The 17,752-nt window shown below is 38.2% G+C and overlaps 2 protein-coding genes across 2 annotated transcripts; one reads left to right on the forward strand and one right to left on the reverse strand.

The window, feature by feature from the left end:
* Nucleotides 1-9,185: 9,185 nt before the first annotated feature.
* On the reverse strand, nucleotides 9,186-12,813 carry LOC133990759 (keratin, type I cytoskeletal 42-like). The gene is made up of 9 exons (XM_062429167.1): nucleotides 12,665-12,813; nucleotides 11,577-11,702; nucleotides 10,981-11,063; nucleotides 10,576-10,732; nucleotides 10,220-10,381; nucleotides 9,892-10,017; nucleotides 9,525-9,751; nucleotides 9,399-9,436; nucleotides 9,186-9,292 (listed from the first exon to the last, which is right to left on the reverse strand). The coding sequence occupies exons 1-9, from the start codon at nucleotides 12,704-12,706 to the stop codon at nucleotides 9,186-9,188; spliced, it is 1,068 nt and encodes a 355-aa protein (XP_062285151.1). The 5' UTR covers nucleotides 12,707-12,813.
* Nucleotides 12,814-17,190: 4,377 nt separating this feature from the next.
* LOC134000892 (gastrin/cholecystokinin-like peptide) lies at nucleotides 17,191-17,672 on the forward strand. The gene is made up of 2 exons (XM_062440402.1): nucleotides 17,191-17,434; nucleotides 17,596-17,672. Exons 1-2 carry the CDS (start codon nucleotides 17,191-17,193, stop codon nucleotides 17,670-17,672), a joined length of 321 nt encoding a protein of 106 aa, XP_062296386.1.
* Nucleotides 17,673-17,752: the final 80 nt, after the last annotated feature.

A 17,752-nucleotide genomic window follows, 5' to 3' on the forward strand; every position in this document is an offset into this window, starting at 1 on the left:
CTAAATCCTGCTAAATTTACTGACACCATTCAAACCTCAAAACTATATCCGAACCTCAAACTAAACACATGCTTCATTATTCTGTTAAGCCTTTATTCATATCCATACTCCATATTAATGTGCATCTATCTGAACTTTTACCTGTTATTTCTACAACGTATGATTGCCAACAGCCACACCCGTCACTGAGCTTCAGGTTAGTTATTGATGCAAATCCGTCAGGTTTAAGTCTTTGTCTGTTCTGACACATAATCCATTTTTATTGAATTTGTGCCATGACAAACCTGTTGTGTAACCACAGAAACGAGCACTGTAAACACAGCAAAATGAATGATAGTCTTTCACTTGTCTCTCAGCCAGCATACTTCTTTTCACACACCCCTTTGTCTTTTTTTTATGCTGATGTTATCTAGCAATAAAATCAACTTCTAAGCGTTGGTTCTTTTGTGTTTCATACATTCATTTCTTTTTCACATCTGAAACTTTTCTGAAAAAGTTCTGATACAATGTCTTCTGTTTTTTGCTTAACAATAGCCTGCAGAGTTGCCAGTTTGAATTAGTTTTAAGGGCATTTATGACGTAAGTTGAGACCTTGCCATATTCAAGACTGGGCACAGCACTGCTGGAAAGTTCCCCACGATGAGTCTACTTGTTCTTTATTTTTCTTGGCATTGTGCGTTGGCATGTGCATCATGCTCAAAGAAGAACAAGCTCTTGCTTGTTTGCTTCTTTCCATTTCACAACAGTATTTCTTTTTCTGTTTTATAATGCCCAGAGGACTTTGAACAATAAGTCTCACATCAAACGTGGAAAGGTTGATTTAATTAAAAAATGCAGACATTTAAACTTTTCCTTGCAGTTCTGGATTCATAGATGCAACAATAATGCATTTATGCTTTGGGGCATTTTGCTTGGAGTTAAACCTAACAAAGAGTTGTTTTATCTCTAACTGCCAAATGACTACTGTACACTGGCCACATACACAGCTTGAGGTAATACAAACCAGGTGTTTCTTTTCACTGCTGCTTTTCATTTTGAGGTTAAGAACTCATCCCATGCATGTGCTAAACAGCTATAAATTATGTCTAAGACAGCTCTCTGGAGATAGCATTTTCACACTAACACACCAAACTCTAGTGTGTGCATGTTCTAATGTATAGCAATTCACAAGTGTTGGAAAAGTATTCTACAGCACAGACGTATAATTAAGGTTAAACACCATTCTCTCCTGACATTTGTAGAGTTCCAACATTTATAAATGAAGCATTCTTGCTTCATTTATAAATATGTACAGCATGTTTGGTAGTTGGCACATGATTCAGTGCAACAGGACATAGTTTGTGCACATTGTTGTATCGTGGGTGTGGCACTGGTGAAGATGTTTAAACAGAGCATATTGTTACAGAATATTCTGGTTTAGTTAGTCTATATAAAGTTTATTGGATGTTAGTGTCAGCATTAAATTATGAGTTACACTGCAACACTGTGAGTAAATGAGTGCAAAATACTAAATAAATAGATTTTCTGTGGTCTGACAAAAATTGTGAGACTTTCTCACATTTCATAAAATGAAACACTAATTATATTGACCCATATTGCACAACTTGAAAATGACTAATTCACTTTGTCAATAAAAATAAAATAGACACTATGAAAATATAAAGAACATTAATCACATTCTTAAAGAGAAAACATTTTGATGGTAATTGGTGGTTATCAAAGATGATATAAAGCATGACAGAGACATTTTTCCTCAGGCACAAGGCAATCATTTCATCTGCCAAAAAAACAGAATCACACATCAACAGAGTGGCAGAGAGATCTCACTGCAGGTCAAACAGGGCTAAAGTTGGAAACTGTGACATAGATAATGTAGAATTAGTAAAACAAATACAAATAAAAAAATAAAAAATGTGCTTACTTGACTCCTTTTTCTGAAATTAAATTTATGCTGTTCAAAATTTTATTTCATCAATTTGAGGATGTTGGTTCATTTTTGACCTTGAAAACAGTTTGACATGGTTGGTGTTAAATTATCAATGCAGATTACATGGTTAATATTATTATGATAGAGTTAAATTATTCTTTTTAAGTTCACGTGCTAAATTTGGTTTACATTTTGCAGTTTTTCTGAACTGCCAAAGCCGTAAACCCCATTTCTCTGAACCAAATGTTCAGTAGCGTGAACCCATTTATTGAATCAATGGCTCTTTTAGAAAAACCTTAATCAATTTTTAATCAAATACACACAATTTGTAGATCTTAACTACTCTTTTTGTAAAACTCCAAACACATTCTCACTCACTAAAACACATTTTGTGTCGTGATACAGTTCTGATACATAATTGTAACCACAGGAGGCCAAAGTTGAACACAATTACAGCACAGATGTCATAGCTTACACACAACGACTCTAAACTGTTCTCACTTGGTTGCTAATGATGGGATAAAACCAATATAAGCCAGTTCAGAGTGGACAGGTTGCACAAGTGAGTTGGAAGAGGAGGATGATACCAACAAGGAGGGAAACAACCTGAAAGGCAGAAGAGTGTGTGTAACAAGAAGGAAGAGGAGGAGGAAGAGCAAGACCATAAACATTTCAGATTAAATTCCTGCAATTTTGATAGACCATGTTCTTGTTCATGAAATTACTGCATGTTCCCTCTTTGTAGTATTGCAGGACTGCCATGTGAGGGTGGAGGGACTCTTACATTCTCTTAACAGCAAGAGGCTCTCATTGTTGACATGGTCCTTCAAGACAATAAGCCAGATGCAAGAATATGTTCGTATTTTTCTTCTTAAATCTGTCTTACTTTTTTCGTGAGGTGGAATTTATGAGTGTGCCACGTCGGATTCATCAAACACTTGTATCACCAGGAAACAGTCGTAAATGACCGTCGTAAACATTATGAAACTAACCTGTTCTAAATGAAAGTGCTTTCCCGAGAATAGTAAATTAACATGAATGACGCCCTCAAAATACCATATTAGGTCAGGCATCCGGCAGGTTGTAGAGAAGCTCCATTCTTGAAAATGGCACCTAAGACTAAGAAGAAGAATCAACAGTGTCAGTATTTCCACCACTGACCGTGTCCTCCAACATAACAGGGTTCACATGAAGCAACCTATTGAGCATAACTCGAAGCGTTAAAGATCAGTGATTTCAGTTTGTAAAAGTGTGCATTCAAACAGACACAGTCAGTGGTGATTGTTTACAGTACAATACTATACTACATGCTACTGTCAGGCTGTACTATATTGTAAAGAGATGTATGTAAGGAGTCCCTGGCCAACATGGTAACAATGTGACACTGTGCAGCCATAAGTAATTGTGGGGTTCTCCACAGGTCATGCCACCTTTGGCCATACAGACCTGGGCACCATAGTGTGGGATGTGGGGTCCACATGCCCCCTGCATTTCATGCTGGTCCACAGTAGATTGGCCACAGAGGCCCCAAAGCAGTATACTTGTTAGACCCTGTGTGGGCGGCCCATAGGTGCCCAAGCTAACAGTGGGCATACTGGCCATACTTAACAAAAACAATTACATTTACATTTACATTTACATTTAGTCCTTTAGCAAACGCTTTTATCCAAAGTGACTTACAAGGGAGAATAACATTCAAGCTACATTGCAACAGAAACATTAGTGTGACAATGAATAAATACTGCTAAGTAGTGCTAAGTAGTTGTAAGTTAAGAGTGCTAAGTAATTGTAAGTTAAGAGGGGAGGTACTCTCTGAAGAGCTGGGTCTTCAAGTGCTTCTTAAAGACAGAGAGGGAGGCCCCTGCTCTGGTGGTTTTCGGCAGCTCGTTCCACCAACGTGGAACCGCAAATGAGAATAACCTGGATTGCCGTGGTTGTACGGCCGGCAGAGCCAGGTGACGCTCATTTGATGAACGCAGCATCCGGGGGGTAACATGTGCTCTTACAAGAGCATTCAAGTAGGTGGGAGCATTCCCAACAATCACTCTGTAGGCAAGCATAAGAGACTTGAACTTGATGCTAGCAGCTACAGGTAACCAGTGGAGCTCAATAAGCAGCGGAGTGACGTGTGCCCTCTTTGGCTGGTTGAACACCAGTCGCACCACTGCATTCTGTATCAATTAATGTTGTCCTGTTGTACCTGCAGTATAGACCCACAAAATTACTATGCATATGCAAGATAAGTGCTCTTATTGAAAGTAGCAGTAATCAACTAAGTTGTATGTTTTGAATACTTACATATATTTACAGCCAGGTTATAAGAAAAACATTAAGAAAATATATTGACTATCTGTGGTCAAGCCCACAGTGGGTCACAGAAAACCCACATGAGGGCCCAAAAGGGCAAAGTTGCTTTGGGCCCTGTATTGTGTAACACACACAGGGCCCATGTTGGTTTAGTGTGGGTTTGCACTGCCCCACAGTAAACCAATCCCCACAGCGGGCCCGCATGGGCATGTTTTTTGGGTAACACTGAACATCTTCTTGCATTTCTAGGTGGTCTTTAGGATGTCTTGTTTGGACGTGAGCAGCAGGATCATGAGCATGCAGAGTCTCCTGGCTATGTCGAAGATTGGGACAATGCCAGTTTTCACTGTGCTGATAAAGGAGTCGTTCAACATCAACCAGGCATTCATAAATGTTTTCCTTCCACTGTACTCCCTTTTAAGCCCATTAGAAGGGTTTTTTGTTTGCATGGCAGTGGAGGTTTACTACCAAAAACCCAGTACCAGGCCATGAAATTAGCCTGTGGTGATTCAGGTGTGGAGTCTTGCCAAGGCTGGATCTGGCACACTAGAGGGTTTTTCTCCCATTTCTTGCCTAGACAGAACATTATCAGGCAGCCTGTGATGTAGATGAAGTCCGCTGGCCGGACCCAGCAACTGTGTCACTGAGTTGTGAATATTTCTTTTTAAAAATGCAAAATGCATTTACTGTATTACAGTATAATCAAACTTTTTTCTAGATCTCCACGCAATTTTTTATGTAGTATGTAATAAATGATCAGTAGTGTTTTTATTTTATCTGGTGGTGCAATCATTGTTGGATTTTGAGCAAAGATAAAACCGTTTTGATGCTGCAGTATTTAAGATGTTATCAATTGCTTGAAACTAAAATATTACCAGTAATGCAGTTCAAACCCATGCATATTCACTTACATATAAAGGAGAGCTACAGATAGTCAACCCCATTTTGTAATACATGTGGGGAAGACTCTTTTTCCATCTCTGATCCGTCCCTTCAATCCCCTGCAGATACAGACATGCAACATCCATTATGTAAAAGAAGGATGTTATCATGTGATCAGGTCATAAACTTTCATGAGGAAAAGTATTTCTCTGTGGGATTGAGCAATGAAAAGTGAAGTGAAAAACTTTTTAACCCTTTTTTTCCTCACCTGGCTTTAATGGAGGTCAATCAAAGAAAGAAACGAGGCACTCAGTGTTGTAAAATCCAATTAAGAGTTAACAGTATATATTTTTATCTTTCTCATTTACGTCTTTTAAGATGTAGCAGAATGTATCAAATTGCACCCAAATTTAGCGTAATTTTGTGATATGTTAGGTTCTTTGATGTAAACTGAACTGTTTTGACAATAGTATGTAAATGTGTGCAAAATGGAATTACACAGATATTCATTGGTGGTTGAGTTTTAGTGAGAAACTAATTTGTGAATTGTGAAAGGTGTGGTCATTGTAGGCATTTAGTGTCATGGTAACGAATCACACCGACCCATAGTTTAATCAACAATGACTTCTGTGGTGCTCACTATGTGAAGAGTTGTAGTATTGACTATTGAGTAATGCCTGTGAGCAATTGTAATAAACTGGAAATGCTGCATACTTCCAGGAACATTAAGAGGGTTTTTTTTTTTTACTTTACCTAATTTAATTAATTACTGCTACCAGAAATAAACACAGGCACTTTATCAGCTTCTGCAATTAAATGACAGTTCACAAAACCCACAAAAATCACATAAAAGTCTCTTTGAAGCAGCAGTGGTCAGGAGAAGTGTGCTTGTGCCTCCCTGATGCTCTAAGTTAATAACATAGCAAGCATTTTCACCTACTGGCTCTGCAATCATACTCAGGTGCTCTTGCTTTAGGATTCTTTGATGTAAAATACCAAAGTGTTAAGAGACTTTATACATTTCTTCACAGGTTGCGTAATGTGAAGCACTTTGTTTATATCATTTCTTTTGTTGTAGGGCACTTTGAGCTGCATTTCTTTTATGAAAGGCACTATACAAATAAAGTTATCTTTATTATGATCTCTTTGTCAATACATACACTTTATAGGTAGATTTAATTAACTTGAAGATAAAACTAGGGTATTTAATTTTAGTTAGAGTGAAACAATATTATATAATCAACAGACACTCTGTGCACTCTTCTGCTTTGACAAACAAAGGAGAGGGTTTGGTTTTATCTGAGTGAGTGATGGTTATGGTATGTGTGGCTATGAGGCAAGGTGTGACTGTGGTTTCTGTGTGTGAAGCAACCATGAATGAGGTATGTACGCTTTTAATTGGAAGACTCCTATAAACCACATGCTCCATTCACTAAGAATGTCCTTTTTTGTAGCTTTTTTAACTAGAGAATTCATGTTGAAACTTGAATGAAGACTTTACAGTAATAGGTTCATGTGCAGTGTGTGTAGAAGGTGATAATCTCCACATATACTTTAGTTATACTTGTAGTTTAACTTGTGGGTGTTTTGTCAAAAAAAACATATCAATAACTCTTAATGACACTTTTACTGTGTCACATATGTGTTCCACTATTCATCTGAATGAGTTCTCAGAATACGAATGACCCATTCAAGCCTGGGTACGAAGTTCCTGTTACACACAAATAACCACAGCTTGTGGTGAAAACCGGATCAGTATGTTTGAAATGTGGTTACTGCTGTGACATGAGAATTAGCTTGAGGTGCTTTTACCTGGGTGTGTATGTCATGTAGGAGAGAAGACCAGCCTGAAACAATATCTCTCTAATTATCTCTTGTAGCAGAGCGAATGACGGCTGGGGTGAATCACTGATGCATCAAGTTTTTTTTGTTTTTTTCTTGAAAGGCCCATTTGTCAGTGTGATGTTTAAAAAAGTATTTCAGGCCCAGACAGATTTTTGTTTGCACTTATACCCTGCACATATTGGCAACACCCTTTACTAACAGCAGAAATTCATGCAACAATCCAATGCAGTTACACTGAGAAGTCTGGAAATTTACAACAGAAAATGCAACAGAACTGAGGAGAACTAACTCTAGATTCACTTTTTGTCATTAATAATATATAAAAGTAACTTATATATTCACTTGAGAGCTTCACTATCTCCTAACTGCATTTCAAAAGCATTACAATGCGTACCTAAATTGAATGAGGACCCACATGCACACAATTAATGACCTTAATTACATTGATTTTGTTGATAATAGAGATTAGTCAGCTGAGGGAAAACTCATGTGATGCTCACAAGTCTGAGGTAACATGAGTTTGTGATTTTGTTGTTGTTGTTTTTTCTGTTCTGTTCTGTCCAAAGAGTACATGCTACTGCAAAATGTAGATTTAGTCTCTTTTTGCCCCCTTTTACTTTCTTGGGCATGAAGTTTGACACTAGGAGTACAAATTGGATGTTAGGAATTCAGTTTTAAATGGGACGTTACTGTGTGTGTCCAGGTGAGAAGATGGACAGTAAAGGAGAGGAAGTGTGCTGTGCATTTGCCAATCTAAGCAGATTTAGTATCTCTGTTTTAATCATGAATGTGACACACACTCTTTTCAGACTGCCTCTACGGTGAGTTAAGTGTAAGTTTCAAAGGTCCATCAACACTGTTGGCTTTTGTCTTGTCTAGTCATGCAGAATGATTCAAATTGCGATTGTTTGTGAGGCAGATGCGCATAGTCTTCTTTGCCTAAACTTGATCATTCTCTTTTGCTCAAAGCTGCTGAAACAGCAAGAATCACATCTCAGGACCATTAAATTGATTTACTAACCCAGCAATGATGTGTTAATTGAGTGCAGCACAAAAGCAGTGAAGGAAGAAAGGTATTCCAAGTTGAGTCATTTTCCCATCAGGAAGGTGAATAATGGATGTATGGAGATCTCAAGTCTCCACTTGATTCAACTCCACCCAAATGAAGACTGAATCATGAAGTATGAGCCTCCCCGAACCACTCTAAAACATCTACTGTGTCACATTCAGGACACATTTACATCTCTGGCAAAGCTCTGCATGTTTCTGAGTAGATCACATAGGTCAATATTGTGCCTACTGTGCTATTTCTAGAACATTGTTCATTGTCCTGTAAGTGAGTTCAGTTAATCATGTCTTTAAATGTATTTTGTACAGCAACAATCTCTTTCCACTTTGGTGAAATGCGATCATAAGATCCATCAAAGTTATGTCAAGACTGCACTGTTGGATGGAAAGACAAAGGTGACACCTGGTGGTCTTGAGTAGAATTACATAATAAAAACTACATGGCACTTAAGAGTTAACATTTAATTAGGTTTTATTACAGTATGTTGTTATGATATTTAGCAGAGTATCCACACAGTAAAAATACCGATACTGACTTTAAGGTCTTGCAGCAAAACGTTAGTATGTCATTTTATTTCCAAGGCTTAAAACTGGCTTGATGCTGCAGCAGGGAGCCAAAATCACAAGTGATCTAAAAGATTGACAAGTTGCATGCAGGTTTCCCTACATAGCTATGTTTTTTTTAAACAATGTCTGATATTGTCTGAACACCTTTAATACCCAATTATTGTTTGTGTGTCCAAAACATGATTTTGTTTTAAACAAATTATACTATATAATAAATTATACTATTCAAAAGCACAAACCTTTCTGATTTGTGATTAAACGTGCATTTTTATCTGTATTTTCTGAATTTTTAACGTATGTTGGCCTCACACTGAGCAATCACCACAAAAATCTCATTATGTACTCCCACCTCACTATAAAAACAAAATAAGCAATAAAAAGAAAAGTGAGAGAGAACATGCAAAGGTAACCCCTCTTAATAAGGAAATGTACTTTTTCTATATAGTTTAAATTTAGGAAATAATTATGATACCTGTAGACGGCTAAGCTCAACATAAAAGTTGACTGTAATAAATGATATTAAAGGAGTCACTTATTAACTATTTAGGGGCTGAATCATCATAAATGAAGCTTAGCACTAGCAGAGGTGTTACTGAATGTCCTCCACTTGAGTGTCAACACTGGAGGACACCACCTTTCCATCAATGATTTCCTCCGTGATGATCTTCACTCGCCTCTCGATGTGGGGTTTTTTCTCTGCAGAGGTGGAGAAGACACATAATGCATCATTGACAGTCGCTGCACCCTAATGACAGCAAACATTTACAGGAAAGTGAAGCTGGTTTATTGGACAGTTTCTTACCTTCCACATGCTCCACTACCTTGCTGATGATCACAGCCCTTTGGAGAGAGTGGACATGTGTCAAACCATGTCTAATGTTCTTCTTAAACTGTTATATAAAGAATTAAAGACTGCTTCATATCTCACTTTGCTTGCTTATATTCTCCATCCAGCAGTCTCCTGTACTCGACGATCTCCAGTTCCAGCCGCATCTTGATGTCCAGCAGCAGGTTGTACTCCCTTCTCTGTTGTTCCAGAGAGTCTCTCAGCTGCTGCAGCTCCACCTCCAGCATGTTGATGGTCAGCTGGAGCTGGTTGAGCTGAATGCTGAATCGACTCTTTGTTTCCTCTAGACTCTGATAACGGCACTGAATCTGCAGGACAAATGATGCAAGAGAAACTTTAAGAGGGAAAACCGCACTGCCTGCCTGATAGGAAAGTTACAGGTCCATGATGTATCTGCACAATACAAATATAATCCCACACAGTCATGGTGCTTTTGTCTGTTTCCTACCTCTGCGCGGATGCTTTGGAGCTTAATCTCCAGACTCTGGTAGGTCATCTTCAGTTCCTTGAGCTGGACAGAATATGTCTCCACCTCTTTTGTGCCTGTGATGATGGTTATCTGAAGACCTTTCATCTACACACACACACACACACACACACACACACACACACACACACACACACACACACACACACACACACACACACACACACACACACACACACACACACACACACACACATACAATAAATAAATGTCTTGAATTTGCCATCTGTGAATCTTCTCATAATTTTTTGTTTCTGGTCATTTTGTGTACGTTGCTCTCCCATCTCACCTTTTCTTGGAACCATCTCTCAGCTTCTTCTTTGTTCTTCATCATCATCGCTTCATACTGGCCCCTCATGTCATCCAGGACCTTTGTTAGATCCACAGAGTGTGCGTTGTCCACTTGGACGTTCACAGTACCACTCTGCTGGACCCTCAGCCGCTCCATCTCCTGCCACATGAAAAGGAGAAAAACTTTAATGTCCTCTGCAGGTGTGAGAGTCATGGCACCAACAGATGGTGCCATTGCACCAGAAACACACTAAGCAAATGGACAATCCTGCTCTTAAATCATTCAGAATCCTCCAACACTTATAGTTTCGAATTCAGTTTTAAACAGGACAGAGAACACATTTTGTTCCTGACCTCCGCATGGCTGGTTTTGAGGTACGCCAGCTCCTCTTTCAGACTTTGAATCTGCACACTGAGGTCGGTGATGGAAAGTTTCATGGAGTCCCGGATCCCTCGGAGACGAGCCACATCGGCCTCCACTGCATTACACATGTTTACCTCCATCTCATACCTACAGAAGGAGGTCAGGTGGAGTTACAGAAGCTGCGTCGGGATTTACAGTTATTTATAGTTGCAATAAAACAGTTCACATTTAACAATAAATACATAATGTAAATCTTATTCAAAACGTATACAATTAGCCATTACTTTACAGCAATTACAAAAGTATTTTTTTTCTTCTTTCTTTTTTACCCTAATGAGATTATAAGAAAGTATATCTAGATTTTAGCATGAAGTGACAGAAGAATTTAAACCTACTTCATCTTGAAGTCATCCATGGCCAGATGAGCATTCTCAATCTGCAGGATGATACTTTGATTCTCTGTATATCTCCTCGCAATCTAAATGTGGTGGAAAAATGAAAAATTGTCTGTGTTCATATGTTTGTTTGCTTCACTGAAGGCGTTCATCAGTAAATTTGTGTCATTTTTGTTCTGTAGCAGACATCAGAAAATGATTGACTTCTTGTCATGAAAATGTTTTAAGTTACAACAAAGAATCCATAGATGTGCTCCACTGATTCTTAAGTCTATCACATTTGACATGAAAGGCTGAGAAACAAAGATATGTTAACCACTAGAAACTGGTTCCTCTTAATCTCCCTCTGTGTTCTTTTGAAAAACTAAAGAGATTTCTGTTCTCTACTTCTAAGCAGTTCAAAGTAGACAAAAGTGTTATTAGGTGTTGTCATAATGGATAACTGAGGATTATGCCTCTTTAAAAACCGGCTTTGTTAATCCAGCCTAGGTTTTAAACCACATACACTACATGCTTTCTGTGTTTTTCTAGTTCTGTGTTTTTAAAAAATAGTTTTCTTATCGTTCTTAACGTGTGGTGTTGAATGTAAGTTTTACTTTAGCTCTGAGATCAGAGATGGTGGCAGAGTGGATGGTGAGGTCTGTGGAAATGATACATCTCTTGTCATTGAACTCTTTGATCTGCTGCTCCAGCTTCCCGTTGGCACTCTCCAGGGAACGCACCTGCACGCACAACCAAAGTGTCACGGCACGCAACGACAGATGACAGATGACAGATGATGTTTTTATCTGCACTGGGGTCACTGATTGAGAATCAGAATTTCATTCTCTTGTGTATGCAAAGGCACAGTGAAAATGACAATAAACTTGAACTTTATCTTGAACTTGAGGCTGTTTATGAAGCGCTTCAGTCCTGGCTCATAACTCCTGCATCTCCTCGGTTAAATGATATTTTTCTAATCCAAAAAAGGATATTATACCACTCCTAAAACATTTCATCGTGCTAAACTTAAAGTATCAAACATAAAGTACTTGAAAGCTTCCTGTTATTGGTGTATTTTTACATATAAACTTAGAAATATTGACTTAATATCACTGATGCAATAATATGTTAATATGTTATTTTTTAATGTTGTAGCTGGTCATGGTGGAGCTCAATTCAAGTACAGATATGTTACATATCGTTAAGTAGCTTATTTTACAGTGATTTATATTTTATAAGCTCATGATACATTCAGCTAAATATCACAATCTGCAAAGTAACAAGTAACTGTCAAATAAGTCAAGCAAAAAGTACAATAGTTCCCTGTAAAATGTAGTAGAGTATATGAATAAAGTGAAATAATTCTCAGTACTGTTATTAAGCACAGTCAGCACCTTATATGCACTAAAGGTACTTTCTCCAGATGCCTGTAATCTTTATTATCATTTTTTATCAAATCAAATTAAACTGTAAAAAAAAAACAGATTATAGGATACTTTGTGTATGAGGACTGCTGCAAGGATAATTGTTATAATCATAATAATTATTATGATTATGATGATTATTATTATTATTGTTTACTATATGTGCTTTCTGAGTTATTTCTAGGCTTAAAAAGTGCTGGAAAGTGTGATTGTTGCAGTTTATAGTGTGCATCATTATTATCATCATCATCATCATCATCATCAACAACATGACTTACCCTCTGCAAGTAGGAGGCCAGGCGGTCGTTGAGGTTCTGCATGGTCACCTTCTCGTTGGTGATCACTGAAGAGTCGTAGCCGAAAATAGACCTGGAGGAGAAGCCAGAGCTGGACTGGGAGATGCGGGTCCCGTAACCTCCCGCGCCTCCGTACACGCTGGGAGCGCGCCCCAGGTAGCCCCCGGTGGTGATTAGGCTCTGTCGGCTTCCGACGGTCGTCCCTTCTGCAAAGCTGTAGGCGATGCTAGGGCTGCTTTGTTGCTCGACAGAGATAGGCATGATGAGAAGTGGAGAAGGAGGCTGAGCTGCAGGTGGTCAAAGCTAGAGAGTCTGTACCAGGTGGTGTTTCTGACTGAGACTACTGAGCATTATATAGAGTCCAAGGGAGGGAGACAGCGTCAGTTTAGATTCCAAGACAGTGTCTGGCATGCAGATAATTGTTTTCTTTTTTAACTGATTAGGCGTGACAGCTAATGTTTTCGGTGGAGGACAGGTTGAATATCAGGTTGGTAAACTTGATGGATTGATAACAGATCCTCCCAGGTGTTTAATGGTTTTATTTTTCTTCAATGCCAGTTTCACTTTGGCTCTACAAGGTTTTATTGTAATTCAGTAGCTGCTAATCGGGATACTGTGTCTAGTCTGTGTAGATTTTGAGATCATTTTAAAGCATATTACTTTTGATATTGAAGATTTTGAAATCACACAATGTTAATCCTACTATGTATATAAAGTAACATGTCTCCTTTTTCACCATTTAGTATTTATCTCAGCACTCCTGCACTCTTCACTTCTACAGTTCACAGATATAGTTTCACCTGTCTGTAATCATTCCTGGTGTATATTTCTGAATATTGTTGAGTTGTTATTCTGTGTAAATATATTGAGAGCCAGTGAAGATGTTCTATTTAACTGACATGAGATACTCTTCTTTTCTTGTACTATATGTTACACTAAGTTTTAGCATTTATCTTTAGCTTTAAAGTACCTCAGCAATATTTTGCAAATTTATAGGGACTTTTTGGGGCTTTTGAATGGAAGTAAACAGTTACATCACAGCATCTTTTCTTTGTTTCCATCTACCATCTATCTTAAAATCCCCCTCCACTCAAAAATGTGTTTTTCTTCTTATTTCTACAGTTGTATGTTTGAGCTTCACTGTGCAGAATGATGAGTTTGTTTTCACATTCATCTGCTGAAGGTGGAGTTTCTCTGTGCCCATCAAAATCAGATTTTAAGGGGTGGGCCTCTTAGCATGATTTGTGACATCACAAGTAGTTTGGAGTCACTCCTGGTCCAATAATCAACTTACACAAGTGTGATGAGGAAACGTGAAGCCCCCACTGCACAAACACTGAGAATGAATGAGGAGACATTTTGCAGTGAAACTTCTGAAATGAACACTATTTACATATTCAGAGATGATGGATTTTTCTAATGGGGGAAATAGAAGAGATGAAGGATTTTAAAGTTGTAATTACACTTTTTTGTTGAAAAACCATGTAAGACACATTATTATTCTAAGCAGAGTGTTTTATATGTCTTAATACATGTCTGGAGTGGATCTTTAAGTAAGCACATGTAACAACAGTCGTACCAGCATTAGTCGATGTTTTCTACAGTTTGCATACTGATTTGAAACTATAGTAAAGGCTATCCAAGTATCCAGCAGCTGCATTAACAAAAACTTTACCTATGAACGAGAATCATCCAAAGCACATCTCAATAATTAGTGGCTTCTGTTGGAAATTTTGGGTTATTTTCAATGTGTGAAGTTGGCCAGTTTCATATAATGTTGTTTGATTCCTAGTGTAAGTAATGTGTGTGTGTGTGTGTGTGTGTGTGTGTGTGTGTGTGTGTGTGTGTGTGTGTGTGTGTGTGTGAGCAATATGATACTGTGTTTTTGGTGTAATCAAACATTTCATGGATCAGCATGATCACACATATGAAAGGACTGCAACATGAGGGAGGCGATGCTTGTACCAGGCACACTTCAGCAGGAATGTAAGGGGGTTAGCCTGTGGTTTATATTACATGTTTAATATGTTACGTTATTATGAATCAGTAAGGTTTAAGAACCAATAAAAGCCATGTGCCATTTTATTTTTATTTCATTTGATAATCAGAACCAGAAATAATGGTAAGATAAAAAACAACTAATGTTTGGAGCCAGTACACATACAACACTTGTGACCTTATTTCTCAGGAAAAGGTTTGGAAATAATTGTGGAAAATAAGGAGGAGACAGGGTAAGCAAGCTCCATCATAGGAGGAGTGTGGTAAAAGTATATAAGGTTGTGTTTCTCATGTAGTCATTCATTGCCCGCTCCATGGAACACCATCATACTCATTATATCTTCATTAATATAAGTTCTCAATTCAAATCTGCTCAGGGACAAAACATTACATCATCTAGAAAGTGTGCAGTGCAAACTTTAACTTGACTAACACAAATGGCTGGCAAACAAATACATGTTTTTCGGGTTCTTCTGAATCACCTCCTGCTTTCTTATGCACGGTTAAATATAAATATATTTTTTTAAAAACATTTTTGTTCTGTTCTGAAAGCAAGATTTGGCAAAGATGTTAATTGTTGTTTTCTTAATGGATCATTTAAGAAATGTGTCCAATCAAACATTACTGAACTCAGCCGCTGTCAACCCAACACAAATAGTGTCACACCTTCGTTTGAAACATATCTGAGATGTAATCAGACTAAGACATCTTGTAGTTGTTGATGCACATATCTTAAAACCATCTTGTTGCTCTGCTGTGGAACACACCCATCAGTAGAAAGTGACAGATAACACATTGTATGCCATAACGTTGTGATGGTGGCTTTTGATTGTGAACAATATTTTCAGTAAGTTCTCCAATCTACACACTCACTTTGAATTAAAAACTTTATTCAGCATCATAATCATGTAATGCTTCAAAATGTAACTGTTCATTATTGTATCTGTTAATTCATTTTTTGTTAAAAGGTGAAGATAGGATTTAGCAATGTGCATTGTTTTTTTTTATATTACTATGTTTGTTTACATCATCATTGTCAATAAATGGCTTTTTTCTGACATCAGCAGCACTGATGAATAGAAGGCTTTATTGTGTGTGAAGATGACATACAGCATTACTGTATGTTTAATATCAGAGGCTGCATGAGTTTATATATTGTATTAGTAAAAGACGGACTCATTACCTCTCACCAGGGTCACAAGTCCTGCAAATAAAAGCGGAACATGAGAAGAAAAATGTGTGAAAACACAATGCAGGTGATAAGATTTTTTTTTTGAAAGAAAAAAAAAAAGGAATAATGATATCTGTTGCATCATTTCCTGATACCGTGGGTGTGTGTGAATCTGAAATGGAACACAGATAAAGTTGAGGGATCAAGCTTTCCTTAGTATGAGCTGTCTGGGACATTGATCAGATTTCACTGTTGGGTGTGTGCAGTCAGTCACAGTCCAAGGAAAGTCTTTTCACCGCAGGAAGTCATTCAGAGTTCACCAGTAACATTCCTACAAGCTGTAGATTTGCCGTACAACCTCGGCCAAACATCCTAAATTAGTGTCTACTTTCTCTGCTTTCCATTATATTTGCTGTCATCTGTGTCACCTTTACTCTGTGTGAATCAAAGTGTACACAGCACATAATCGCTCATCCAGGTTATGATCAGGTGTTTTGCTCTGCGCCAGCAGTCAATAACTGGGCTACTTGGTGTTGTAGAAAATCCATACAGTATGTAAACAGTCCTAATGTCAACCACGCTCAGTAGTATCGTTGCTAGGAAGGTAGAGTGGTCGTCATCTGCAAAGTCCAGACTGCAACATGACATGATGAAGGTGATAATCACTTACATTCAATCATTAAACTGTGATTGATCAGCTTCAAGCTCTACTTTCTTAAAACAAGAGTAAAAAAAAAAGTGTAATATCCCACACAGTGTTGAAATGAAGGGGAATTTACGCTACAGTGCAAGAGATATAAAAATAATTTGTCTGTCTTGTTAATAACTATTCCTTAAATTCCATCTGAAAACTTGAAAACACATTTTTTCCAATATTCCAAGCCAAATGTCCAGCCAGTGACATTACATCCTCTGTAATGGTTAAAAAGCTTCTTAAGGTATATTGGATTTCTAATGTAAATACATTGACTTGTTTTACTATTATTGCAGTGCAAAAAAAAGGCCATTCCAGGAAAGAGAGGAGCATAATAACGAGTTTGTGGATGTAGTGATCCATCATTTCCTTTACGCACATCCTCCCAATGCACCTGTCTCCTAATCAATGCGAAGCTCTAAGGTGAACACTGGTATCGATCTTTGATTTTAGGCTGCATCACTTGCACCCAACTTGTGGTATAAAAAAGGATGGATGTGGCACCAGAAGCATCACACTGCTTGGATTCTGCTGTGCACATATCCCGTCTTCATACTTACAGTAAGTTGTTATAGTGCTTTTGAGCAGAATTGTGTCACTCTGTGTGTGAATGTAACCTTTTTTTTGTCCTTCTTCTGTGCAGACATGCCAGGAAACAGGATTGTGGTGTTTGCACTTGTGGCAGTGCTGCTTCTGTCTAGTGCAGCTGGAGAAGCTAATGAGAAAAATGCCCTACAGCAGCTTTTAGCCCGGAGGGAGAAAGCAAAAGAGTCTGCTGATAGACAGGCGCCGGCTCTTAGGGCTCGCTCCGCACAGATGGAGAGACGGGCACACCTATCTGAGGATGAACGTGAGATCATGACCAAACAAATTATGCAAGCAATTTCAGGTATGTGGGTTTAGGGTGTGAGTGATCATTCTTGATTGCTGTGAATTGTTTTGCATGTGACAGTTACATACAAATGAGGAAATGGGCAGAGATCCAAGAAACGCTCAGATCTGTTTACTGCATCCTTGTGTGTGATTCATGTAGGAATGGTTTGTTCACAGAGATGATGAACTCTGAGTGCATGTCTGATCGGGACTATCAGGGCTGGGTGGACTTCGGACGCCGGGACGCAGAATGAGACCCAACAGTTGTCGCAACAGCTGGAGAGTTCACACTTACGGCTTTAAGTTCAGATTTTATATGCAAAGTTTTACTTCC

The sequence above is a fragment of the Scomber scombrus genome, chromosome 2, assembly GCF_963691925.1.
Source record: "Scomber scombrus chromosome 2, fScoSco1.1, whole genome shotgun sequence".
Lineage (NCBI taxonomy): Eukaryota > Metazoa > Chordata > Actinopteri > Scombriformes > Scombridae > Scomber > Scomber scombrus.

Bases quoted from the DNA above. Each gene is read 5' to 3' on its own strand.
- LOC133990759 (XM_062429167.1), bottom strand. From the start codon at position 12,706: ATGCAGAACCTCAACGACCGCCTGGCCTCCTACTTGCAGAGG. The intron at 10,382-10,575 runs GTCAGGAACAAA...TTCATGTGGCAG, and splicing joins TCAAAACCAGCCATGCGGAG to GAGATGGAGCGGCTGAGGGT. The intron at 9,752-9,891 runs GTAGGAAACAGA...TTTGTCCTGCAG, and splicing joins TCCAAAGCATCCGCGCAGAG to ATTCAGTGCCGTTATCAGAG.
- LOC134000892 (XM_062440402.1), top strand. From the start codon at position 17,191: ATGCCAGGAAACAGGATTGTGGTGTTTGCACTTGTGGCAGTGCTGCTT. The intron at 17,435-17,595 runs GTATGTGGGTTT...GTTTGTTCACAG, and splicing joins AATTATGCAAGCAATTTCAG to AGATGATGAACTCTGAGTGC.